Source organism: Balaenoptera acutorostrata, chromosome 13 (genome assembly GCF_949987535.1).
Source record: "Balaenoptera acutorostrata chromosome 13, mBalAcu1.1, whole genome shotgun sequence".
Classification (NCBI taxonomy): Eukaryota; Metazoa; Chordata; class Mammalia; order Artiodactyla; family Balaenopteridae; genus Balaenoptera; species Balaenoptera acutorostrata.
Window position 1 is genome coordinate 77,125,401 of NC_080076.1, and position 26,478 is coordinate 77,151,878.

The following is a 26,478-nucleotide window of genomic DNA, read 5'->3' on the forward strand; positions in this document are numbered from 1 at the left end:
TCTTATGGCTGCCAGTGGTTGGGGAGAACGTCTGAATTCCCCTGCAGAGCCTACAGGTCCTGTGTGTTCTCATCCCTGCGAGCTGTGAGTCAAGGAATGACTCTTCCCAGCCCTTCTCATGGCCTTCATGTGAGCAGACACTGGACTAGATCAAAGGGCTGACTTCCCCACATGGCGAGAGTCCCTTGATCTTCTCTCCCCCTTGGCACTGATTACAAACGTAGGGCAGCAGCTCCATGTCATTCATTCGTTCATTTCACAAAATTTTTTTTTAACATCTTTATTGGAGTATAATTGCTTTACAATGGTGTGTTAGTTTCTGCTTTATAACAAAGTGAATCAGCTATACGTATACATATATCCCCATATCCCTTCCCACAAATAATTTTTGAATTCCTACTATGTGAAAGGTGCTCTGCAGACACTGGAGATCCAGGGGTATCTGACATGTGTACTCTGCCCTTGTGGATTTCAGACTCACTCCACTTCCCCCAGCAGGATGAAGCCCTTTAGCGGCCCTATGCAGGGAAAACATTATACTGCCGCCCCCTTTCATGGATAATTCAAAATAAAATAATATTAAAATGCAAAATCAGGGTAAGAGAGTACAACAGAGTTCTGCCTCTTTTCCCATCATGACTACTTTGATGCCTTTTTTTTTTTTTAATCTTGATGGTAATGGAAAATATCCATTTTCTAGAAGGGCAGGGGCTGCCTTTGCTTTGCTAGTGCCCAAAGTGCAAGATGCCCCATCTTGCAGTCCTTGCTCCAACCATGATGGGCTCCTGGCAGTCTTCTCGCACCTCCGTCTTGACACTCTCCACCCAGTCCTAGAATCAGTCATTTCTTCAAGAAGTCCTAGTTCCTTTTAGTGGAGAATGGGATTTTGTAAGAATGGGTGTTGCATGTGCCGGTGCCTGGAACTCCATTTCCCTCCTCCCTGCTCCTCACCCTCACTCTGGTTTGGCTAGTTTCTGCTCGTGTGGTGTCACAGCTTGACTATCACCTCTCGAGGCCTTCGCTGATCCCCTGCCTCCCACCACTCAGGCCAGGTAGCTCCTCTGGGCTCCCACCACTTGTCACAGTCACATGCCAATCACTTGATTACATCAGGATCTGTTCCCCGGGGTCTCTCCTCTGATAGGGCTGAGAGCAGCCACACCCCAACCGCAACAAGCACACCTAGCTCCCATGTTTTGGTTTCCGAAGCCCACTAAAGCCCACTAAAAGGAACCAGGATGCCTTGAAGAAATGGCTCAGAAATAGGGCAGGGAAAGTATAAGATAAACTCAGAACATCTTGAGATCAGAGACCCTATTTTGTTCATAGCTTTTTCTTCAGCATCTAGTGTTGCTGAATGACTGAAATTCTTTGAAACTAAATCTCCATGTGACCTGTCAGTGCAAGCCCCTACCTCACAGGACTGTTTAGAAATAAGATAAGGTATGTAAGGTCCGTGGCACATAGAAGGTCCCCTTAGCTTCCTTCCCTTTGTATTCCAGTGAGTGTGGGAGCTGTCGTCTCCCTCTGGAACTGTTAGGGTGTGTCTGGGGGCTTGTTACCACATCTGGAATCATCTGCTTAGCGCTGTGGAAAGCTGGGTAACAGGTGGTTCCGTGTCTGCCCCACCCACCCATTGTGCTCTCTAACCCCAGATCTTTGGGCCAGTGATGCAGATTCTGAAGTTCAAGACCATAGAGGAAGTCGTTAGGAGAGCCAACAATTCCAAGTACGGGCTGGCCGCAGCTGTCTTCACAAAGGACTTGGACAAGGCCAATTATCTGTCCCAAGCCCTCCAGGCTGGCACCGTGTGGTAAGTGCCTCCCAGCAGCCTCTCGCAACCCAGGTAGAGATCCCCAAGCCGGGGTCTTCTGGAATCCACTACTCACATCCCAGAATTGGGGTGCCGGGCTTAGTTCCTCCTGGGTCAGGGTGTGGTATAGCAGATAGGGATGTCCTTCCCCCTCTCCTCCAGATTAAACTTCCCTCCAGTGCATATGCCCGTGCAGCTGTTCTTGGGCAAGCAGATGGATGACTGGGGCTCCTTACCAAGCTGTAACAAGAGCAGGAGACCAGAGCTGAGGGCCCACATCTTTGTAAACACTGGTCTTAAAAGCTTAGCACCAATTGCACACCCACTAGGATGGCTGTAATTTATTTATTTTTAATTAAAAAAAATTTTTTTATTTTATTTTATTTTTGGCTGCGTTGGGTCTTTGTTGCTGCACGTGGGCTTTTTTCTGGTTGCGGCGAGTGGGGGCTACTCTTTGTTGTGGTGCACGGGCTTCTCATTGCGGTAGCTTCTCTTGTTGTGAAGCACGGGCTCTAGGCATGTGGGCTTCAGTAGTTGTGGCTCGCGGGCTCTAGAGCACAGGCTCAGTAGTTGTGGCACATGGGCTTAGTTGCTCCGTGGCATGTGGGATCTTCCTGGATCAGGGCTTGAACCCGTGTCTCCTGCACTGGCAGGCGGATTCTTAATCACTGCGCCACCAGGGAAGCCCCGATGGCTGTAATTTAAAAAACAGAAAATACCAAGTGTTGGTTAGGATGTGGAGAAACTGAAACCCTTACACGTTGCTGGTGGGAATATAAAATGTTGCAGCCACTAGAAAAGTCTGGCAGTTCTCAATAAGTTAAACACAGAATTATCATAGGACCCAGCGATTCCACTCCTGGGTACATACCCAAGAGAAAAAAAACATACATCCACACAAAAAAAGTGTATCTGAATGTTCACAGATTATTCACAGTAGTCAAAAGGTGGAAACAACCTAACTGTCCATCAACTGATGAATGGATACACAAAATGTGGTTTCTCTGTGCAATGGAAATATTCAGCCATAAAAAGGAATGAAGTACTGATAACCTGCTACAGCATAGAAAACATAATACTAAATGAAATAAGCCAGACACAGAAGGTCACATATTATATGATTCCATTATATGACATGTCCAGAATAGGCAAATCCATAGAAAGAGAAAGTAGATTAGGGGCTGCCAGAGGCTGAAGGAGAGGGGGAATGGGGAGTAACTGCTTATTGGGTATAGGGTTTCTTTCTGGGGTGATAAATGTTCTGGAATTATATAGAGGTAATGGTTGCACAACATTGTGAATACATTATAAAGCACTGAATATACTATAAAGCACCTTTAAAGTGGTGAGTTTTAAATTCAGTTAAAATTTAATAATTTAAAAAAATTGCCCCAAAAAGCTTAATGCCCAATTAGCAAAAATGATTCATTAAAATGGGAAGCTAGCATGTGGTGCACCCGTCACTGACACCCATGTGTGGCCACATCATGAAGGATGAGGTGACTTAAGGCTTGATTTCATGTGGCCTGCTTTTGACTCCTATATAGCTAGCTATTAGTAGGGTTCTACCCATCCATTTTTCTCAATAAAATTTTAGAACAATACAGGAGGTCCGAGGGGTATGATGCTTATCCCCCACCCCAAGAGTTACTTCTAAAATCTCATCTTAAATTATAGGGTCAACTGCTATGATGTGTTTGGGGCCCAGTCACCGTTTGGTGGCTACAAGCTGTCTGGGAGCGGCCGGGAGCTGGGAGAGTATGGGCTTCAGGCATACACTGAAGTGAAAACTGTGAGTATGGGCACCTTCTCAGCCCTCTCCCTCGTGCTGGGGTCCATCAGTATTGACTGCTAGTTTCTTGTTTTAAGCCATGGAAGCTACCAAAGAGGGTAAAGACCCAGTCTCTGCTGTGTCTCATGAGGAATAAGTAGGGACTTGACCACCACTATGCCTACACAGTCCTTTGCTGGGCTTTGTTATACACTGAGTACTGTAAAACCTGAGAGGAGGCAAAGATCCCAGTGGGCTGAAGCAGCGAGGAAAAACTTCTAATAAGAATCAAGCTATGAGGCATTAGATATCAAGGGCCATATCCTTTGCTTCTGCAATCCTGAAGAACTAATCAGAAATAGAAAGAAAGCTTTATTTCCATAAATAGCCATCACAGCATTCTCCAACAGGGAAAAATCAGATGTAACCTAAATGCCCAATAAATTATGGAATATTAAGTAGCTGTGAAAGTATTTTTGTAGAATATTTGATATGAAAAATGCTTATCCTTTAAAGTAAAAAAGCAGGATACAAAGTGATATATGCAGTATAAGCCCAACTTTAAAACTGTATATGCTCATATACAGATACTCAGATATCTTTATCAATGTGAAAAAAGACAGGAAAAAAAGATACTAAAGTAAAAATGATTTTCTCTCTACAATGAATACTAATTATAATTTAACCAGGAAACATACTCACAAATGATATTTTAAGAAAAGAGAAATGGGCACAGGGCAAGCAAACCAGCCTGGGGGTGGGGGCGGCGATGGGAGCAGGATGAGAAAGGGGGAACAGAGCAAGAAAAGGTAAACAGTGGTCTTCATTCAGTACTACAGTGGAAGCCTGAGAAAAACTCTGTATAGTATGAAACTCTAATAATATACAACCTAAGTTCTCAAGAAGATCACTGGAATAAAGTAAACATGTTTACTTGTTTACTGAAATGTTTCCATTATATACAAGAGGTGAGACCCAGATTTGATATTGACATTGAGATGTCATTAGCCTATAACTGTTCATCAAAACAATAGTTATGGAGGAGATTATTTAGGTATGGAGTGAGGGGGGAGGGAGGCCTAGGACTGAGCCCCAAGGAACTGCAGTACTTAAGGATTGACTGGAGGGCAGTAGAAGAGCCTGAAAAGGAGAGGCTTGAGTTGAGGTGATTTGTGGAGGAATCCAAGTGTAAGCTGCGAATGCTGGAGCCCTCAGGAAATGAGATGTTGGGGAGAACTCGAGAAGGCTTTTGAAGAAATGGCAGGACTTGATGGCTTAGGAGGGTTAGAGGATGTGGGTGAAGGGGGCAAAGCTGATTCAGCCCAGCACCCACACTGTGCTTGGTGCTCATGTTAAAGAGTCCTGTAATTAAAAAAAAAAAAAAAAAAAGTCCTGTATTTTGAGCTTTAGGAACTCGAATGATAACAACACTAACAAAAATAGGGATTTTTCAGAAGAGAAGTCAAGTTTGCAAGGGGGACTGATGAGAAAATTTCTTTTTATTTTTACTGCAAGTTTACTTTGTGCCAGAATCTGTGCTAGACTGTCTTATGTATGTTACATCATTTAATGCTCACAACAACCCCATGAAGGAGATACTGCCGTTATCCCATTTTACAGATGAGGGAACGAGTCACACAGAGGTGAAGCACTTGCCCAGTAGCGGGGAAAGCTGGGATTCAACCCCATATCCATCTGAATCTGGAACCTTCCCACTAACACACTGAGACACCTGTGAGCTTGAGCACATTATCTTTTCCTGGCTCTGATTCTTGTGGAGGAACATACGGGTCTCGGTCAGGGTCTCTCGGCCTTGGAACTGTGGACACTTGGGGCTGGATAATCCTTTGTGGTGGGGCTGTCATGTGCAGTGTAGGATGTTGAGCAGCATCCCTGACTTTTGCCCATTAGATGCCTGTAGCAACCCTCCCCCCAACTGTGACAATCAAAAATGTCTCCAGACATTGCCCACTGTTCTCTGGGGGGCACAGCTGCCCCCGGTTGAGAATGACTAGGTCAAGGGAGGCAGAGTGTGATCTAATGCAGAACACAGCCCTAGCGGTTGCTGGGATTGGCCATTGGCCATCGAGATGTTAGAAGTCAGGAAAGCCCTTCTGTTTATAGCTCAGGCAGCACCCAGCTGAGGGGGCCTGCAGACCAAAGGGAAGCATGAAGATTTAACAGCTTCTCTGCACCCCTCTTACAGGTCACAGTCAAAGTTCCTCAGAAGAACTCATAAAGAACCATGCTGGCTTTCTTACTCATCCAGTGATGCAAAGTTCAAGGAGATTAAGCAACAAAACCAAGAAAAATGACCGTTGCATGCTAAAGGTCTCAAAAGAGAAATTCTGCCAGAAAAATCTCTTGGATCAAGAAAGTTCCAGAATTTGAATCAATAAATAGGGCGGGTGTGGGGCAAAGGGTATATGGAAAGCCTTTTAAACTGCAACAATACTACTAGCTTTCAGGGTGATTTTTCAAAGATAGATTCAAATATCTCATCCTGTCCATCTGAAACACTTCTGTAACTTGCCTTAATGGGGGAAGAAAAAGCCATTGTTTACCACTGTTCCATCTTTGAAGTAGCAACTAGCACCTTGCTTTGTATTCTGGACTAAAACTCATTAAAAACAGTGCTGCTCTTCACTTTTTAGGTAACTCTTCCTCCATCTCAACCCAAGGAGATGTTGTCACATAGATATGTTGTCCCCTCTGTGTGTATGTCACAGTGTAAACAACTGTCACCCATCCCCTACTGTGCATAAATAGCCTGTTTCCTGCATGTAATTAACAGATGTCTCCGGCCTGCCCATGTGTGACGGGCCCTGTATGACACACTGAGGACGACACCTACACAAGACTCCCAGCCCGTCCTCAGAGAGAGGGAGGTAAACCAGGAAACACACACTTGACACCCAAGGTTGGTTCTCAGTGTTTTAAGTTCAAAAACTTGGTCAGAACCAATGAGACAGATTCCTGCTGGACCAGTTTCATAAGAGATTAATTTGAAAACCAGATGTCAATTTACTCACTTTAAGTGAGGTCTGTATTTCCAATAGCCGGACCTTTTGAATCTTGTATCCAGAACACTGCCTTACTTTAGTCAAGGGACCTGGCAAATTAGTAATCAGTGTTATTAGTAAATTAGGAAACAGAAGATTCCTTAGTGAGCAATGGAATTGGAGCAAAAAGAACTGAATCACAGTAGTAGTTTGTGAGTGATCACATTTGGGTCACAGATTCCTTTAAGAATTTGAGGGAAAGTTTGATCCTTTCCTGAGAAAAAAACACCTGTATAATATTTGCAGACAGTGTCAGGGAGTGATGGAGCTCATTGGTTGACCCCTGGCTTTATTTCACTGAGGCTAAGCCACATCTTGATAGGCGATCCCTATTCCACTAGAGACTAATTGGACTTCTTTGAATAGCACTTCACAGTTTTTGTCATATATGCATATACCTGTACTATCATTTACTTTTTTCTTTAAATTGACTCTTATTTAGATAAAAATTTTGAAAAATACCTTATTGCAATATCTAAAAATGAATAGCATTTAACTGCCATAAATAGAAGACATTATAAAAAAGATGAAACAATGTTACTAAATTTAAAATAATGAAATACAAGTAAAGCTAATCTTCTAGATTTTATATATATATGTATACAAATTAATCATTCTATAGCTGAAATAAGTGTACCTCACTGAGGAGACAAGGATTTTATGACCAGTCATCAGTAATGGGATATTCCAGTTGACGTTGCTTCAAGAAATGATTCTGTATTTTAGCTTTGATGATGAGCAGCAGCAACAGTGCCATTACACGTGAACCGAGCGGCAAAGGGCAAAGCTTTGAGCTCACCCCCGTTCTCCCATCTTCTCTGCAGCTTCTTAGGCTTAAGGTGGTGCGCAGTGGCACCAGGTCAGCTGAAACGTCTGTCCCTGTCCTCATGGCACTTGCATCTACCTGGGGAGAGAGGCATTAAACATAGGGATATAACAGGAAGAGGGTGTTCTGAGAGTGCAAAAGGGGGCGCCTGGCCTAAGCTGGGCCTGATGGAAGAAAAGGTCACGCCCCTCACACATGCGTCCATCATAAACACTTACTGGGAGGTTACTGAGCGCTAGGTACTGGCGATGAAAAGACGAATAAGACTTCTAAGACACTATCTAGAAGCTCAGGATCTGGTGAGGGGAACAGACTCTCAAAAGTGATGATTATAATATAATATAGATGCCAGATACAATGAGAGCGATCAGGTAATGACATCATGGAAGGATAAGAAGGGCCCCTGCTGACTGCAGGCAGGGAAGAATGCTCCCTAGACGGTACTTATGTATTTTACTTGCTTTCCAGGCTTCTTGCCAGAAGTTAAATTCTTGAAGGTTTGAGCCTGGGTTATTTGCCTATAATTTATGCCCTTTATGTAAATGGGAGTACCACTATTATCTGCTAAACATTTACCTTAAGCAATAATAAATGCATGTCAAAGTCTGATTTTCAGAAGTTAAAAACATGACTCCTATGTGAATATAAGATGAACACAGGTCAAAGATTTTACTCATTAATTAATAAGATGATGAAGCAGATAAACAACAAAGTCCTACTGTATAGCACAGAGAACTATATTCAATATCTTGTAATAAACCGTAATGGAAAAGAATATGAAAAAGAATATATATATATAACTGAATCACTTTGCTGAACACCAGAAACTAACACAACATTGTAAATCAACTATACTTCAATTGAAAAGACGATGAAGCAGGTTCAAAAATCACGGAGGAACTGGCCATTTGTGGGCATTTTAATAAAGGTCTTCACAGCAACGAAGACCCAATGCAGGCAAAAATAAAATAAATAAAAATAAATTAATTAAAAAAAAAGATTGGTAGGTTAGATACAAAACTGGTTAATGTCCTATAAAGCAAGAAACAGTAACTAACCATGAGCATTTTGTTTTTACCAGATAGAAATCATTTGCAGCTGTACTGGACATAAATCTATATATAAATTATAGGTCACAGGGTGAGCTCTTAATTGGTTAACAGCAAATTCAAACAATGCTATGATCTCCTAGGGCAGAGTTGACAAGCTTTTTCTGTAAAAGGCCAAGGTGATAAACGTGTTAGGCTTTTCAGGCTACATAACATCTCTGTCACATATTCTTTTTTCTTTTTTGGTTTTTAGTCCTTTAAAAATGGGGAAAAAAACCAACATTCTTAGCTTGAGGGCCGTACAAAAATCGGCCACGGGCTGGATTTGGTTTCCTGGCCATAGCTTGCTGACCCTTGTCCTAGAGAATGAGAAAATCATTGGGTGGGCCTGTGAAATGGGGTTATGCATGACTTTGAAAGGGCATGCATTCATCTCCTTGGCCATATTTGTAAGTTTTGGATAATTTACAAATATGTAATCATTAAGACAAAGTTTGCCTTTGTACCACCTGAAATCATCTCAAAAACACCACTGGTGGGCAAAGCTTACTTTGGGAAACAGGATTCCTTGTACATCCCAGTGCCAAGAGTCTCCCTCCAGCAGTTCAGACTGAACAAGTTCATAGCCTTCGGTTCACTGCTTCTCTGACAAGATTTGGGAACTGCCCAAGCCAACTTGGAGGAGATAAATGAGGGGACCTGAGCTTACCATCCCCTTGCAGCAATGTGTTAACAAACCATTCTGGCAATTTTTTTAGATTTTTAAAATTTTACCTTTTTTCCGTTCATTTATCTATTCCTTGTTTCAGGAAGTCTTAAGTAGCACTTATCATAGGCTAGGTACGATGCTAGATAACTGCTTCCTTAGGGAGTAATGCTGGTGACATTACTGGCTCCCAATGCTTAGTCTAGCTGTGGAGATAATGAAACAAGCGATTGCACTAAAGTGAAGTGTCACGATAAAATGACTAGGCACTCCCAGATTGTGGGATTACAGTGTTGGGGGCTTTGTCACCCTCCATGCACTAAACACATTTTTTTAATGTAATATTTATTTTGTTAATCATAATAAACACACTTTTAATGTTTTGTTTTACTGGTTACAAGGAACAGTGAATTAGGAACTATAGAGGCAAAGGTAGCGTTATGTTACCTAGTTTGGTGTCTCCTTCACTGAGTTACAAGGTTCTGACTCTTCCACTCCTTGATTTTGTTCCCAGTCCACGTTTCTCAGGCAAAAATAACTAAAATAAGGATAAAAGTTTATTTCTCTCTCAAGTAAAAGAAGTCCAAAGTTGGGCAGTTAAGGGCTATTAATGTGATTCCACAAAGTCTTTAAGCAACCTGGGTTCCTACTATTTCAATGTTCCATTATCTCTAGAGTATGACCCTCATCCTCAAGGTTTAACATGGCTGCTAACATTCCAGCCATCACATCAACATTCCAGGGAGCAGGATGGTAAAAAGGACAAAGAAAGGTGGAACACTCTTCTCTATAAGGCAACTTCCCAGAGGTTGCCCACAAAACTTCCATTTATATGTCTTTGGACAAAATTAAGATACATGGCCACATCTAGCTGCAAAGGATAAAGAATATTGTCTTTTTAGCCAGGGATCAGCATGCCTAGGTAAAACTGAAGTTCTTAGTTCTAAAGAAGAAAAGGAAAATGGATTTGGGGAGGCAAATAGCAATCCCTACCATGATGTGAAACAGTACCCTCAAAATTTAGGGTGATGCCTCTCCTTTGCCTAACCTTACCACCAATTTAATCCAAATCTCATGATGTAGGGTGAGAGTACTGGGAAGATTTTCTAAACAGACAGTGTATTAAGAATATTTTAGTTGCAAGTGTCAGAAAACCAAATTCAAACCAGTGTAAAAAAATGGTTCCTATATTCCAAAATCCTGACATCTCAGCTTTGGCCATGGCTTGATTCAGAAGTTCAAAAAATTTCCATCTCTTGGCTCCACCTCTGCCAGGTGGGCTTCATTTTTAGACCATACCCATTTTGGTTCTGGTGGGTCTGGATCCTGAGAAGAGCCAACTGACCTCAACAGCTCTCATCTCACACCCAGCCAGACTCAACTCCACTGGCTAGGAGAAAGTCCCTTTTTGCTAGCGCCAGCAAAGACCCTGAGGTTCATGTTAATTGGTCCAGTTGATGTGACATCCTGCCCCTCCCTCGACCAGTCACTGTGGCCAGAGGGTTGAGATGTGATGATTCACTTAGACCTGAGTCATAATGGTCCACCCTTGTGGCCAGGACTGGAGTCCCCTCTAGTCCATCTGGGCTGAAAATGAGGGAGGGATGGATCCCCCAAAGAATATTGGTGCTCTTATCTGAAGAAGACAGAGATTTGAGAGTTTCCTGAGTTACTGCCGACCTTTTAATATTTCAGTGTTGCCAAAACCCCTGTTGGGGTGAATTGGAGAAAACAGAGGAATGTAATGTTTCTTGCCCCCAGTCCCTGTGAATTAGACTCATTGTAAGAGAATCTGTTTTTTAAACTGACAAATAACAAAGGAAATGCTAGCTATTAAGAAATGTCTATAATGTTGATTCTGACATCCTAGACACATTAATTTCCTTGTGCTTTTAGTGACAGAAACCAGTTAGAACACTAGCTGTCTAAGCAAAAAGTTCTCAGGTTATAACCTAATCTCTCTGGGTATTTGGATATGGGTCAGTCACAGGAGTATTGGGTGTAAAGCTGCTGTTTCTGCCTTTAGCCTTGCCCAGTGCCCAAGAGGAAATGGCTGAAGGAAGGACACAAGGAACTACGCAGCCCCGAGAACCGAGCTGATGAGGCGTTTTCTAAGTCTAGGCGCCAACTTGTGGCCAATAAGTACAACTACAGTGTTATCCTCTCCGAGAGCTGATAGGCTAGACCTACCAGGCTGGTGTCTTTCAAAGATGGTGCTACACAAATTAATTTATTTACAAAACAGAAAAAGACTCAAACTCATGGTTACTAAAGGGTATAGTGGGGGGCGGGGAGATAAATTACGAGTTTGGGATTAACATATACACACTACTATGTATAAAATAGATAAACAGGGACCTACTGTATAGCACAGGGAACTATATTCAATATCTTGTAATAACCTATAATGTAAATGAATCTGAAAATATATATATATTATATATATATATTACATATAAGTGAATCACTTTTCTATATACCTGGAACTAATATAACATTGTAAATTAACTATACTTCAATTTTAAAAATGGTTAAAACAAGCAAAACAAAACAAAACATGGTGTTACATACAACACGACTGTACATGGGCAATACCTAGCAGGCAAATGCAATGAGAGAATCAAGAGGCCAGGGTCACATACCCAGAATAACTGAAAACAGGGACTCCAACAAAAACTTGTTCACGAATGTTCACAGTACTATTCACAGTAGCCAAAAGGTGGAAACAACCCAAATGTCTATCAACAGATGAATGGATAAACAAAATGTGGTTCATTCACATAATGAAATATTATTCAACCATAAAGAAGTAATGAAGCACTGATACATGCTATAGTATAGATGAACCTCAAAAACATGATGCTAAGTGAAAGAAGCTGAACATAAAAGGCCACATATTGTCTGATTCCATGTTTATGAAATGTTCAGAATAGGTAAATCCATAGAGACAGGAAGTAGATTGGTAGTTGCCAGGGGCTGGGGAAAGGAGGAAAGGGGATGGATAATAGATATGGGTTTCCTTTGGGGATGATGAAAATGTTTTCAAACTAGATAGAGGTGATAGTTGCACAACATTGTGAATGTACTGAATGTCACTGAATTGTTTACTTTAAAATGGTCAATTTTATGTTATGTGAGTTTAACCTTAATTTAAAAAAATTAGCTGCATTACCTCTGGGCCTCCATTTCCTCACGATCCCTACAGTCACATCCAGCTCTCACTCAGCTCTTTTGTGAAGAATAAAAGGGAACTGATATTCATTTATATTGATTTTATTAACCCTTTTCTGAAAAGGAAATAAATAAACAAGGTAAAAAAATGTTCAGTGAAATACACCCCTGGTTCCCAGTCTGGTGGCCCCGGGAAGAAATATTTACTGTGTATCTACTAAGTGCCAGGTGATGCTGATGCTGCTGGTCTGGCGGCCACACTTTGAGAACCACTGCCTGAGGAAAAAACGTATCAGGTCATTCTTTGACCCTTCCATACAGGAACCCTCATTTCCTTAATATGAGAGGGATCTGAACTTCCTTCAGAAAGACTTGTGTTTGCTCTTTTTTATTTTGAAATTATTTCAAACTAGAGTTCTGAGAAAAGTACAATCTCTCATATACTCTACCCAAATTCATCCATTTTTAGCATTTTCTCCCATTTGCTCTATCCCTTCTTACCCCCCAACTCCCATTATATATTTTCTTTTTTTTGTGGACCATCTATGAGTTCGTTGCAGGCATCATGCCCATTTACTTCTTTTTTTTTTTTTTTAAAGAGTTAGATACTAACCAGTTTTTTTTTTTAATTGGAATTGATTGAGGAGATTTAAGCAGGGGAATGACATGATTTTAAATTTATTTATTTACTGATTTATTTTTGGCTGTGTTGGGTCTTCGTTTCTGTGTGAGGGCTTTCTCTAGTTGCGGCAAGCAGGGGCCACTCTTCATCGCGGTGCGCGGGCCTCTCACTGTCGCGGCCTCTCTTGTTGCGGAGCACAGGCTCCAGACGTGCAGGCTCAGTAGTTGTGGCTCACGGGTCTAGTTGCTCCGTGGCATGTGGGATCCTCCCAGATCAGAGCTCGAACCCGTGTCCCCTGCATTGGCAGGCAGATTCTCAACCACTGCACCACCAGGGAATCCCCCATTTACTTCTTAATACTTTATTGTGTTTGAATTTTTATCTTGGATACTCCCTTATGTAACCACAGTTCAGTTACCTAATACGGGGAGTTTCATTTGATACACACTGACCCAATACTTGTGGGAGCTTTCGACAACACTAGAAACATCTGAGGAACAGGATTATCCTGGGGGAAGCTGGTGATATTTCCTGGTCCTACTCTGCCTCCTTGGAGACTCTTACATGCCAGCTATGATCCAGGAAGAGGGCCCTCACCCAAGCCGTGTTGGCACTCTGGCCTCAGACTTCTATCCTCCAGAACTGTGAGAAATACATTCCTTTTGCTTCTAAGCCACCCAGTTTGTGGCATTTTGTTGGAGCAGCTCGAATAGACTAAGATAGCACCTGCCCTTCACTCTTTTCTGACTCCTACTGATTCCTCTCTTCAATCCCATTGCAAAGGGTGGAGATAAGGGTATCAGTTCAGTATATTACCTGGCAATAACAACAATAAAAACCATCATCACCATAATCATCTGAGCATTTAATGGTTTATTTTTAAAGCTATATCAAAATGTCATGTTCCTGTGTCTCGTTTGAGGTAATCTCTGTGTCTTGTTTCTCAGCTGAAAAGTGGGAATCACAGTCGTCAAATGAGATAACTCTTTGGAAATTGTGCCTTTTCAGAATCTTACTTTCCCCTTGGGGCTTCAAAAGGCTACCAAGTGAAGTGGCTGTTTAATGGGTACAGAGTTTCACTTTTGCAAGATGAAAAAGTTCTGTGAATATACTTAAAACTACTAATTTATACACTTAGAAATAATTAAGATGGTAAATTTGATGTTTTAGTTTTTACCAAAATAATACTTAAAAAAAAAAAACTACCAAGTGAGACATCTGAGGAGCTATCCCAGAAGAGGGATGATGTTTCTGTGGCTCCCAAAGGAGAGACACGAGCCAGTCAGTGAACAGTGAGGGAAGCAAGCAGGAAATCTCTGGCAATGGGCAGAAAAAGCTGCGTGTGGGAAGGTTCCTGCCAGGTCAAGGGAAGTGTTCCAGCAGGGGCTGAGGAGCTGCACTGTGGGCACAGCGCTGGACTTGATGATTGCTAGGATCCCTTCCAACTCTTGAGAGGCTGAAGGATTTGAACTGCGTCAATTTCAGCAAATGCTAGAACTTTCCATTCACAGACTGTCAAATTTTATTATGCTATATTTGAGGAACAGAAATTTAGGTAAAAAACCAGTGCGTGCTCTCATACTATAGGAGAATATAACGTGGTATGACTTTTCTGGTAGGAATCCACTGCTAAAAATTTATCCAAGATAACAAATGGACAAGTGGACAAAATATGTTTATTTCCTAAGTGCTCTTTCCGAGCACTATTTGTGATAGCAGAAAACTTCAAACAACTTAAATGTCCATTAAGTGATCACTCGGTGACACTCAGAGGGTCAAGACGTCAATCTGAGTTATCAAGCAGAAGGGAGATGTTTGGGGCAGGATGAGGGACAGTAAGTACCAAGAGAGACTGGATCCTGCTCCTCTTTGCTTCTCTCCACAGCCTTCTCCTTTCTCTGCAGATTGGCTTTCACTGCTTAAATATTCATGCAGCAGACGATTACTGCCTCAGCCTGGACAACACGACTCAACGGCTGGCTTAATGTTCCAGTCTCAGTTCCCATGAGCTTCTGATAGGTCCAGCTTGGCCCAGAAGTCCATTCCTGAGCCAGTCAGCTGTGGCTGCAGGATGGGGTCACATGGTACTCACTGGATGTTAAGCCCATCCCCTAAGCAGGGGCTGTTGGGTGATGGGCACCCTGGAGGTGTCTACACTCACTCATCAGTGTGGTCCAGGACCAACTGGCAGCATCTGCAGCACCGGGCAGCTTCTTAGCAATGCAGATTCCCAGGTTCCACCCCACACCTAATGAATCAAAATCTGCATTTTAATAAGGTCCTCAGGTGTCAGTCTGTGCATTGAAGTTTGAGAGACACTGATTTATCACAAGAAAGGATGGTTCCTTCCTATTTTCTTCCTTCCTTCCTTCTTCCCCCACCCCCTTTCCTCATTAAAATGCCTTTACTGAGGTATAATTCACATACCATACAATTCACCCATTTATTTAAAGAGTACAATTGAATTTTTTTAGTATGTTCACAGAATTATACATCTATCACCATAATAGATTTTACAACATTTTGACTGCTGTAAAAAGAAACCTGTACTCCTTGGCTGTCATCCCCTAATCCCTCCTACTCCCCCCACCCCAGCCCCTGGCAATCACTAATCTACTTTGTCTCTAGGGATTTGCCTACTCTGGATATTTCACATAAGTGGCGTCATACAGTATGTGACATTTTGTCTGTCTGCTTTCACTTTTTTTTGGCTGTGCCTTGCAGCTTGCAGGATCCTAGTTCCCCAACAAGGAATCAAACCCGGGCCCCCTGCAGTGGAAGCACAGAGTCCTAACCACTGGACTGCCAGGGAAGTCCCTGTTGGGAGTTTTTAAAAATTACTGATTCAATTTCATTACTGGTAATTGGTCTCTTTATATTTTCCATTTCTTCCTGCCTCAGTCTTGGTAGATTGTACATTTCTAGCAATATATCTGTTTCTTCTAGGTTGTCCATTTTATTGACATAATTGTTTGTAGTAATCTCTTATGATCCTTTGTATTTCTGTGGTGTTGGTTGTAACTTCCCTTTCATTTTTAATTATTTATTGGAGCCCTTTTTCTTTTTTTCTTGATGAGTCTGACTAAATTTTCTCTTTTCAAAGAAACACCTCTTAGTTTCATTGATCTTTTTTGTTGCCTTTTTAATCTCTATTGTACTTATTTCTGCTCTGATCTTTATGATTTCTTTCCTTCAACTAATTTTGGGTTTTGTTTGCTCTTCTTTTTCTAGTTCCTTTAGGTGTAAAGTTTGGTTGTTTGAGATTTTTTTTATTGTTTCTGAGGTAGGCTTGTATCACTATAAACTCTCCTCTTAGAACTGCTTTTGCCGCATCCCATAGATTTTGGATCACTGTGTTTCCATTTTCATTTGTCTCCAGGTATTTTTAAATTTCCTCTTTGATTTCTTTGGTGAACAATTGGTTGTTTAGTAGCATATTGTTTAGTCTCCACGTGTTTGTATTTTTTGCCATTTTTTTCTTGTAGTTGACTTCTAGTCTCCTATCACTGGCTGGAAAAGATGCTTGATACAATTTCAGTTCTCTTAAATTTATTGAGACTCGTGATCTTTCCTGGATAATGTTCCATGTGCCCTTGAAAAGAATTTTCAGTCTGCAGCTTTTGGATAAAAAGTTCTATTTACATCTATTAAGTCCATCTGGTCTAATGTGTCACTTAAGGCCAGTGTTTCCTTATTGATTTTCTGTCTGGATGATCTGTCCATTGATGTAAATGTGACGTTAAAGTCCCCTACAGTGATATGTTACTGTCAACTTCTCCCTTTATATTTGTTAATATTTGCCTTATGTATTTAGATGCTCCTGTGTTGGGTACATATATAATTGTTGTATCTTCTTATTGGTTAGATCCCTTTATCATTATCTAATGTCCTTCTTTGTCTCATTACGGTCTTTGTTTTAAAGTCTGTTTTGTCTGATGTAGGTATTGCTATCTCAACCTTTTTATTTCCATTTGCATGGAATACCTTTTCCCATCCCCTCACTTTCAATTTGTTTGTCTTTAGATCTGAAGTGAATCTTTTGTAGGCACCATATATATGGGTCTTTTTTTTTTTTAACCATTCAACCACTCTAAATCTTTTAATTGGAGCATTTAATCCATTTACATTTAAAGTAATTATTGATAGATATGTATTTGTTGCCATTGTGTTAACTGTTTTCTGGTTATTTTTGTAGTTCTCTTTTGTTCGTTTCTTCTTCTTTAGCTTTCTTCCTCTGTGATTTGATGGCTATCCTTAGTGTTATGTTTGGATTCCTTTGTCTTTCTTGTGTGTGTATCTATCATAGATTTTTGGGTTGTGGTTACTATGAGGTTTATATATAACAATCATATATACATATGTGATTATTTTAAGTTGATCTCTTAAGTTTGAACACGTTCTAACCACCCTGCATATTTACTCACCACTGTGTTTAATATTTAATGTTTTTGAAACCATATTTTATGTCTTTTTGTTTTGCGTAGCCCTTAACTACTGATTATGGATATAGATAATTTTACTACTTTTGTCTTTTTTTAAAAATTAATTAATTAATTAATTTATTTATTTTGGCTGTGTTGGGTCTTCGTTTCTGTGTGAGGGCCTCCTCTAGTTGCGGCAAGCAGGGGCCACTCTTCATCGCGGTGTGCGGGCCTCTCATTATTGTGGCCTCTCTTGTTGCGGAGCACAGGCTTCAGACGTGCAGGCTCAGTAGTTGTGGCTCACAGGCCCAGCTGCTCCGTGGCATGTGGGATCTTCCCAAACCAGGGCTCGAACCCGTGTCCCCTGCATTGGCAGGCAGATTCTCAACCACTGCGCCACCAGGGAAGCCCACTACTTTTGTCTTTTAACCTTTCTACTAGCCTTATAAGTGGTTGACCTACTACCTTTACTGTATATTTGCCTTTACATTTTTCCTTTCGTAATTTTTATATTTCTAGTTGTGGTCTTTTCTCTCTTTTTTAAAGATTTCTTTATCACTTATTTATTTATTTAATTTATTTTTGGCTGCATCGGGTCTTAGTTGCGGCATGCAGAATCTTTCATTGCGGTGCACAGGCTTCTCTCTAGTTGTGGCGTGTGGGTTTTCTCTTTTCTAGTTGTGGCACACAGGCTCCAGGGCACGTGGGCTCTGTAGTTGCGGCGCGCGGGCTCTAGTTGAGGCACGTGAGCTCAGTAGTTGTGGTACATGGACTTAGTTGCCCCGTGGCATGTGGGATCTTAGTTCCCTGACCAGGGATTGAACCCACGTCCCATGCATTGTAAGGCGGATTCTTTACCACTGGACCACCAGGGAAGTCCTGTGGTCTTTTCCTTTTCACTCAGAGAAGTCCCTTTCACATTTCTTGTTAAGCTGGCTTATTGGTACTGAACTCTTTTAGCTTTTGCTTGTCTGTAAAACTCTTTGTCTTTCATTCAAATCTGAATTATAACCTTGCTGGGTAGAATATTATTGGTTGTAGGTTTTTTCATTTCATCACTTTAAATATATTGTGCCATTTCCTTCTGGCCTGCAAAGTTTCTGCTGAAAAGTCAGCTGACAGTCTTATAGGAGTTCCCTTGTATGTAACTAGTTCCTTTTCCCTTGCTGCTTTTAATGTTTTCTCTTTAATTTTTTTTTCTATTTTAATTACAATGTGTCTTGGTGTGGACCTCTTTGTGATGATCTTGTTTAGGACTCTCTGTGCTTCCTGGTCCTGGATGTCTGCTTCCTTTCCTTGGATAGGGAAATTTTCAGCTATTATGTCTTCAAGTAAGTTCTCTGCCCCTTTCTGTCTCTCTTCTCCTTCTGGGACCCTATAATGTGAACTTCAGTATGCTTGATGTTGTCCCAGAGGTACCTTAAACTATTCTTATTTTTCAGAATTCTTTTTCCTTTTTTGTGTTCAGTTTGGGTGATTTCCACTACTCTGTCTTCCAGTTTGCTGATCTGTTCTTCTGTATATTCTATTGTTGATTCCTTCTTGTGTATTTTTTATTTCCACTATTGTATTCTTCAGCTGTTTGGTTCTTTATATTTTGTTAAGCTTCTGTGTTCATCCATTCTTCTCCTGAGTTCACTGAACATCTTTATAATCATTACCTTGAATTCTTTAATGGTTAGATTACTTATCTCCACTTTGCTTAGTCTTTTTCTGGGGTTTTACCTTGTTCCTTTGTTTGGAACATATTCCTCTATTGCTTCATTTTGCCTACTTCTGTTTTTATTTCTATGTATTAGGTAGATTGGATACAATTCTCAATCTTGGAGAAGTGGCCTTATATAAGAGATGTCCTATGGGGCTTAGCAGCACCTTCTCCTCTGGTTACCAGAGCTATACGCTCTAGGGATGCCCCCATGTGGGTTGCATGGGTCCTTCTGTTGTCACGGGGCTGACTGCTTTGAGCACACTGGTAGGCAGGGCTGGCCTCCAGCCCAGTTGGCTGCCAGGCCCTGCCTTATGTGGAGGCTGCTGGCCCATGGGTGGGGCAGATCCCTGCATGGCTGGCTGTTCAGCTTGGGGATCCTGGGATCCCCAACTGGCTGGTGGTGGTAAGGCCCTGGTACTAATAGGCTAGTAGGAGGACTCCAAAATGGCACTTGGCAGAACCAATGTCATGGTGGAATGAGCTCCTAAAAATGGCTGCCGCCAGAGTCTATGTCCCCATGGGGAGTCCCAGTTGCCTCCTGCCTCTCCTGGATGCTCTCCGAGATCAGCAAGTGGGTCTGACCCAGGCTCCTTTCAAATTACTGCCTCTGTACTAGGTCTCAGAGCATGTGAGATTTTGCATATGTCCTTTAAGAGCCAAGTCTGTTTCCTATAGCCCTCTGGTTCTCCCATACAGAAGCCCCTCTCGTCTTCAAAGCCAGACGTTTTGGGGCTGGACTTTTCTGGATAGCCTACCCTGAAGGTGTGGGTCTTAACTATACTGTATCTCTGCCCCTCCTATCTGCCTGGTTGTGGTTCCCTTTCTTTTTTTTTCTTTTTGGCCACACTGCACAACTTGTGGGATCTTAGTTCCCTGACCAGGGACTGAACCCAGGCCCTTGGCAGTGAAAACAGAGTCTTAACTATTGGACCTCCAGGGAATTCCCTGTAGTTCCTTCTTTCCACCTTTAGTTGTGGAAAATCTGCTGATCTTCAGGTCATTCTCATCAATAGTTGCTCTGTAAATAGTTGTAATTTTGGTGTGCCGATGGGTGGAGGTGAGCTCAGGGTCTTCCCACTCCATCATTTTGGCCACACCCATAAATGTCTAATTCAAAGACACCCAGTCTACAGTATTTCGTTATAGCAGCCCAAGCTACGACAGATTTTGGTACTGAGAAGTGGGGTGCTGCTATAACAATTACCTAAAAATGTGGAAGCAGCTTTTGAACTGGAGAAAGGGTGGAAGTTGGAAGAATTTGGAAGTACATGCTAGAAAGATAGATGTTTCTGGTGAGGGCTCAGAAGGAAAAGAGGAGAGCTGGAGAGAAAGCTTCCATTTTCTTAGCAAACACATAAATAATCATGAACAGAGTGTTGGCAGAAATATGGATGGTAAGGTCCACTTTGTTGAGGTCTTAGAGGGAAATGAGGAACATGCTGTTGGACAATGGAGAACAGATGATCCTTGTTATAAAGTGGCAAAGAACTTGGCTGAACTGTGTCCTAGTGTTTTTGCAAGGTACAGCTGGAGAGCAATGAAAATGAATATTCAATAACTGAATTATTTTGCTGTACACTTGAAACTAACACAATATTGTAAGTCAACTATACTCCAATAAAATTTAATAAAAAAGAAAAAATCCTGCTGCAATTAAAAGATCAAAGTTGAATATTTAAGTCATATTTGTGAAAAAAAGAAAATGAATATTCAGTGAAGAGATTTATAAATAAAGTGTTTGAAGAGTAGCTTGCTTCCTCCTGACTGCTTACAATAAAATGTGAAAGGAAAGCGATGACTTGAAGAAGGAATTGTTAAGCAAAGGGAACCAGAATTTAATGCTTTGGAAAATTCTCAGCCTGTCCATATCCCAAAAATGAGCAAATGTGTTTGGAAGAGAACACTGAAGGATGTGGTTGGACTATCAAATGATAGAGATTATTGCATTATAGGAACAGAAACACTGCCTGTTTGTACTGAAGGGGACTGAGATGGGAAGAAATGAAGGAAGGCTTTCAGATGTTGATTCTACAGGACAGGATGATACAGCTACTTGGCTATGAATGTGCACTATTCAAGAAAGGGGAAGAATGATCCCAAAAGCAATTCAGAAATCATCAGGGCCATCACCTTGGTTTCAACAGGACAGACAGGCTTCATCTGAAGTCATGGGGGCAGGACCCTTGCCTGGGCAAAGCTGCAAAGGCAGGACCACAACCCAGTGGATCCAGAGGGCAGAGCATCAAACCAAAGAGGATTATTCTCGAGCCTTAAGATCTAAAGGTATTTGCCTTGCTAGAATTGGACTTGCTTGGGACCCATCACTCCTTTCTTCCTTCTGATTACTCCTTTCTTCCTTCTGATTACTCGTTTCTTTCTTCTGATTACTCCTTTTTGGAATGAGAATGTCTACCCTATGCCTATCCCACCACTGTATTTTGGAAGTAGATAACTTATCTGGTTTCACAGATTCACAGCTAGAGAGGAATTTTGTTTCAAGATGAATCATACCTAGAGTGTCACCTATATCTGATTTAGATAGTATTTATTTTTTTAAGGAAAGCTTTATTCCTTTTTTGACCGCACCACACAGTATGTTGGATCTTAGTTCCCTGACCAGGGATCGAACCCATGCCCCCTGCAATGGAAGCATGGTGTCTTAACCACTGGACCACCAGGAAAGTCCAATAGTATGTAGATACTTTAGACATTAGAGTTGATTCTGAAGAGTTAAGACTTTGGAGCTGTTGGAATGAAGTGAATATATTTTGCATGTGAGAAGGACATGCATCTGCAGGGCCATATATTTTGTAATAGCAGCCTGAGCTGACAAAGACAGATCATGGTTTCCTTACAGGACCCTGGATTTGATTTTGCTTGAAAGCCATAGCTTAATTTTAGCTCTGGTTGCCATCTAGAGAGACTAAAAAATTTCAAAATCATCAAGTCCTGACTCCTTATTGTTCAATAATTTATCTCTCTTCTCCCATTTTACTACAAGAAGCAAGACGAAGCCAGGCAGCACCTTCTGCTTGGTAACTGCTTTAGTTAGATCACCCAGTTCACTAGGAATATTTTCTCTTTACACATACTTGCAGACGATACTGTTGCTAAACCTTCTGCCACTTCATAACAAGGATCCTCTTTCCTTCAGTTTCCAATAACATGTTCCTTACTTCCTTTTGAGCTCTCATTGGCAGCATCATCAAAGTCCAGATTCCTACTAAGTTTGTTCAAGATAATTTAGGCTGTCTCTAACACACTCCTCAAAATCTTTCCTGCTTCTGTCCACTGCCTGGTTCCAAACCACTCCCACATTTTAGGTAGTTGTTATGACAGCACCCCATTTCCAGGCACCAAAATCTGTATTAGTTATCTATGCTGCATGACAAATTGCCCCTAAATTTAGTGCTTTAAAAACAGTTATTATGTCACAGTTTCTGTGGGTCAGGAATTTGGACACAGCTTAGCTGGGTGCCCCTGGTACAGAAGGTTGCAATCAAGTTGTTGGCCAAGGCTGCAATCATCTCAGGGTTCAACTAGGTGAGGATCCATTCTAAGCTCATTTATGTGACCACTGGCCAGGCCTCAGGTTCTCACTGACAGTTGGCAGGACATTAGTTCCTTGACACATGGAGCCCTCTATTGGGCAACTATAGTGGGCTGATTAGTATCCCCTCCCCCATTCATGTTCACATGGAACCTCAGAATGCGGAAATAGGGTCTCTGCAGATGTAATTAGTTAGGTTAAGATGAGGTCATACTAAATTTGGGTGGGCCCTAAATCCAATGACTGGTGTCCTCATAAGAAGAGAGAACATAGAGGCACACAGAAAAGGTCATATGGAGATCGAGGCAGAGATTAGAATAATGTACCTATAAGCCAAGGAATGCCAAGGACTGCTGGAAGACTCCACTTTTCCCTAGAGTCTTCAGGGGAGCATGGCCCTTATGACACCTGGATTTCAGACTTTTGGCCTCCAGAACTGTAGAGAATTTCTGTTGTTTTAAGCTACCCAGTTTGTGGTAGTTTGTTATGGCAGCCCCAGGAAACTAATACAGCAGCTCACATTTTTGACCTGGCTTTCCTCAGAGCAAATAAGCAAGAGAATAGGAGAGCAAGAGAGGGGTACCCAAGATGGAAGCCACAGACTTTTTGCAACCTAATCTCAGACATGCCATCCCATCATTAGAAGCAAGTCACTAGATCAGCCCACAAGCAGGGTGAGGGGATTAAACAAGATCATGAATACCAAGAGGTGGGCATCACTGAAGGCTATCTTAGGCTGTCTACTACCTCCCCAGCAAAAAAGTGGAAGAAATGGAGGAAACCTCTCCTTCCTCAGGGCTCTGCCTTCTCCATTCCTTAATTCCTTCAACAAATATTTATTAAACACCTACAGTGGGCTGGGTGCTGGGGATGTGACCAGTAATACAGACAAGATTCTTTCCCTTTTTGAGAGTATTTAGTCTAGTGTGGGAGAGAACACTAAAGAAAAAAAGCAAGTGGATATATAAATTAAAATTGTGATAAGTACAAGGAAGTAAATTATGAGGTAATAGGAATATCTGATTTAGATTGAACCAAGGATCAGGCCTACTCTTTCTGATAAAATAGTATTTAGAATGTGGTTGAAGACTGTGTAGAGATTGGGCTGTGTGTGTGTGTTGGGTGGGGAGAGTAAGTCTCTAGATAGAGGGATAGTATGTGCAGATAACAGCTAATAAGTTTAACCGCCAGACTCAGAACATTTAAGGCAGGGATTTCATCTCTGCATCTCTACTATGTAGCACAGTACCTGGCACAGAGAGGCACTTGATAAATTCTTACTGAATGAATGAATGAATCCAAGGTAACTTCTATTTCCTGTTATAGATAATGTCAATTCAAGTCATTTCGAAATTTTCTCCCAAAGTTCACTGCTGGGTCACTGTTCTTATTTGTATTAGGTAGCATAAGCAAAGCTGCTATAATAAAAAGACGTAAATAGATAAAAGCTCAACACAAGAGGTTTTTTTTTTCCCCCCTCATATAACAACGCTGAGTGGATGTTTAGGTCAACAGGGCAGAGTTCTCCTCCACCCAGGTATCTTCCATCTTAAAGCCTTCCCTTCTCCAGAACCTGGTCATCATCTTCCAGCTGGCAGAGTAAGTAAGAGCATCTGTTGACAGATTTTCTGGGCCAGGCCTGGATATGTGCACATCTCTTCTGCTCACTTTCCACTGGGGGAGAGCATAGGCATATGGCCACTTTAAGGGGGTTGAGGAATGTACTGTAGGTGTATGGCCAACAAAGAGGACAACTAAATAAGTCAAATACTTGACTTATTCTCTGGTACGTTACTCAAGAACCTCAAATTAACCAGATAAAAAAGAACTCTGGATTCCCTGCCTTCACTCTCGTCTGAGTCTTTCATTCACTGAATGACACCACCATCCATGCAAGTTGCTTAAGGCAGTCTCCTGGAAGTTATTCTTGATTTGTTTTTGTTTTTTTGGCCATGCTACGTGGGATGTGGGATCTTAGTTCCCCACCAGGGATCGAACCCGTGACCCCTGCAGTGGAAGTGCAGAGTCTTAACCACTGGACCGCCAGGGAAGTCCCCTTGATTTGTTTCTTATTTTCATCTTCCACGTGGAGTCCTTCAGGAAGTCCTTTCAACTCTACCACCAAAACATATCATAAACCCATCTATTCTATCTTTACTGCCACTTTCTTAGTTCAAGCTTCATAATAATCTGGGTTATTCCAAAAGCATTTTTTTTTTTTTTTTTTTTTTTTTTTTTTTTTTTTTTTTTATAGTTACTTTATTTATTTATTTATTTATTTATATTTTTTTGACTGTGTTGGGGCTTCGGTTCGTGCGAGGGCTTTCTCTAGTTGCGGCAAGTGGGGGCCACTCTTCATCGCGGTGCGGGGACCGCTCTTCATCGCGGTGCGCGGGCCTTTCACTATCGCGGCCCCTCCCGTTGCGGGGCACAGGCTCCAGACGCGCAGGCTCAGCAGTTGTGGCTCACGGGCCAAGTCGCTCCGCGGCATGTGGGATCTTCCCAGACCAGGGCTCGAACCCGTGTCCCCTGCATTAGCAGGCAGATTCTCAACCACTGCGCCACTAGGGAAGCCCCCAAAAGCATTTTAATAACTCTCCATGTCTCCACTTTCACTTGCCCATATTTCATTCTCCATACAGCAGAATCTTATCTTTTAAAACATAAATTTGATCATATCACTCTTTAGTTTAAAACCTTCCAGTAGCTTAGAATAAAACCCAAAGTTCTCACCATGACCCCTAAGGGTGTATATGATACAACCCCTGCCCACCTCTCCAACCTCATCCTTTATCACTCTCTGCTACTCACCCTACTCCAGCTGCAATGATCTTGCTGCTCCTTGGCCACATTTACCTTACTTCCACTTTAAGACTTTTGCACTTGCTGTTCCATCTGCTCAGAAATCCCCTTGGATTTCCAATAGACAGTTCCTTCTCATTAGAGGTCTCAGCTTCAAGGTTACGGCCTGGGAGACCTTCCCTGATCATCTACTTGGAAAAAGTCCCCACACCCAGTTATTCTCTTACCTCAGCATCCTGTTTACTTTCTTTTTAGTATCCACAAACTCTGTGTTTTTTCCCCTCTTTATTTTCTGCTTCCCTTTCCTGAAAATAAGATCCAGGAGCAGGTACCGTGTCTTTTTTCTACTGTTTCCCCAGGGTCGAGTAGGCGTGGCACACAGCTGTGCTCAGTAAATAAGTGAATGAATGAAGAGGCATCAAGAGGTGATTAACCAAAAGCTCCTGCAAGGTTCTTTGACAGATTGTTGGTGTCGTGTAAGGAGCACAAACCTGGATTCCGGTTCGGACTTGCCCACTTCTCAGCCGTGCGCAAATGAGTGCCGCTCTTCTGAGAGCCTCAGTTACCGCATCCGTTAACACGTAATAAGCACATACTTACCTGAAAAGGCCAAATGCCTACTTTATAAAGGAGAAGGGAACTAAGAGAAGAAAAGAGCGTCACGTAAAATAAACGCTCCGTATATATAACTATTATTATATATAATTGTTACCGCAGGACCCGCCCGTGGCCTCAGTTTCGTCTTCTCTATCACGAGTCGATATCCCCGGCTCCTTCCGCAGGGTGTTTCTGGCGCCACAAATCTCGTCCGCGGCGCTGAGAGAAAAGAGAAACGCTCGCGCAGCCACTAGAGTCCGGTGGTGAGGTCCAATAGCCCCGCCCCGCGAGCCCGAGCCTTTTACGTCATCAACTCGGCGCCATCGCTGCGGAGGGCCCGGGGGCCTATCCTGGGTGTGGCGCCACCTTGGGGAGGCCTT

General features: G+C 42.0%; 1 protein-coding gene and 1 long non-coding RNA gene across 4 annotated transcripts in view; one reads left to right on the forward strand and one right to left on the reverse strand.

Annotated features, from left to right (window-relative positions):
* ALDH2 (aldehyde dehydrogenase 2 family member) overlaps positions 1 to 6,230 on the forward strand; it is a 29,579-nt gene extending 23,349 nt beyond the window's left edge. The window contains exons 11-13 of the mRNA XM_007170911.2: positions 1,656 to 1,813; positions 3,491 to 3,605; positions 5,791 to 6,230. Coding sequence (XP_007170973.2) covers positions 1,656 to 1,813; positions 3,491 to 3,605; positions 5,791 to 5,823 — 306 coding nt within the window. The 3' untranslated portion in view covers positions 5,824 to 6,230. The remainder of the gene's footprint in view (positions 1 to 1,655; positions 1,814 to 3,490; positions 3,606 to 5,790) is intronic.
* Positions 1,807 to 26,373, reverse strand: LOC114236360 (uncharacterized). Of its 3 annotated transcripts, none has more exons than XR_009004968.1 (4): positions 26,214 to 26,369; positions 9,675 to 9,765; positions 7,284 to 7,550; positions 1,807 to 2,053 (listed from the first exon to the last, which is right to left on the reverse strand). It is a non-coding gene; the product is annotated as an uncharacterized LOC114236360 (long non-coding RNA). The 3 variants fall into 3 exon arrangements; XR_009004967.1 differs by lacking the exon at positions 1,807 to 2,053 and adding an exon at positions 2,082 to 2,507; XR_003622337.2 differs by lacking the exon at positions 1,807 to 2,053 and having other exon boundaries at positions 6,578 to 7,550; positions 26,214 to 26,373.
* Between the last annotated feature and the right edge of the window lie 105 nt (positions 26,374 to 26,478).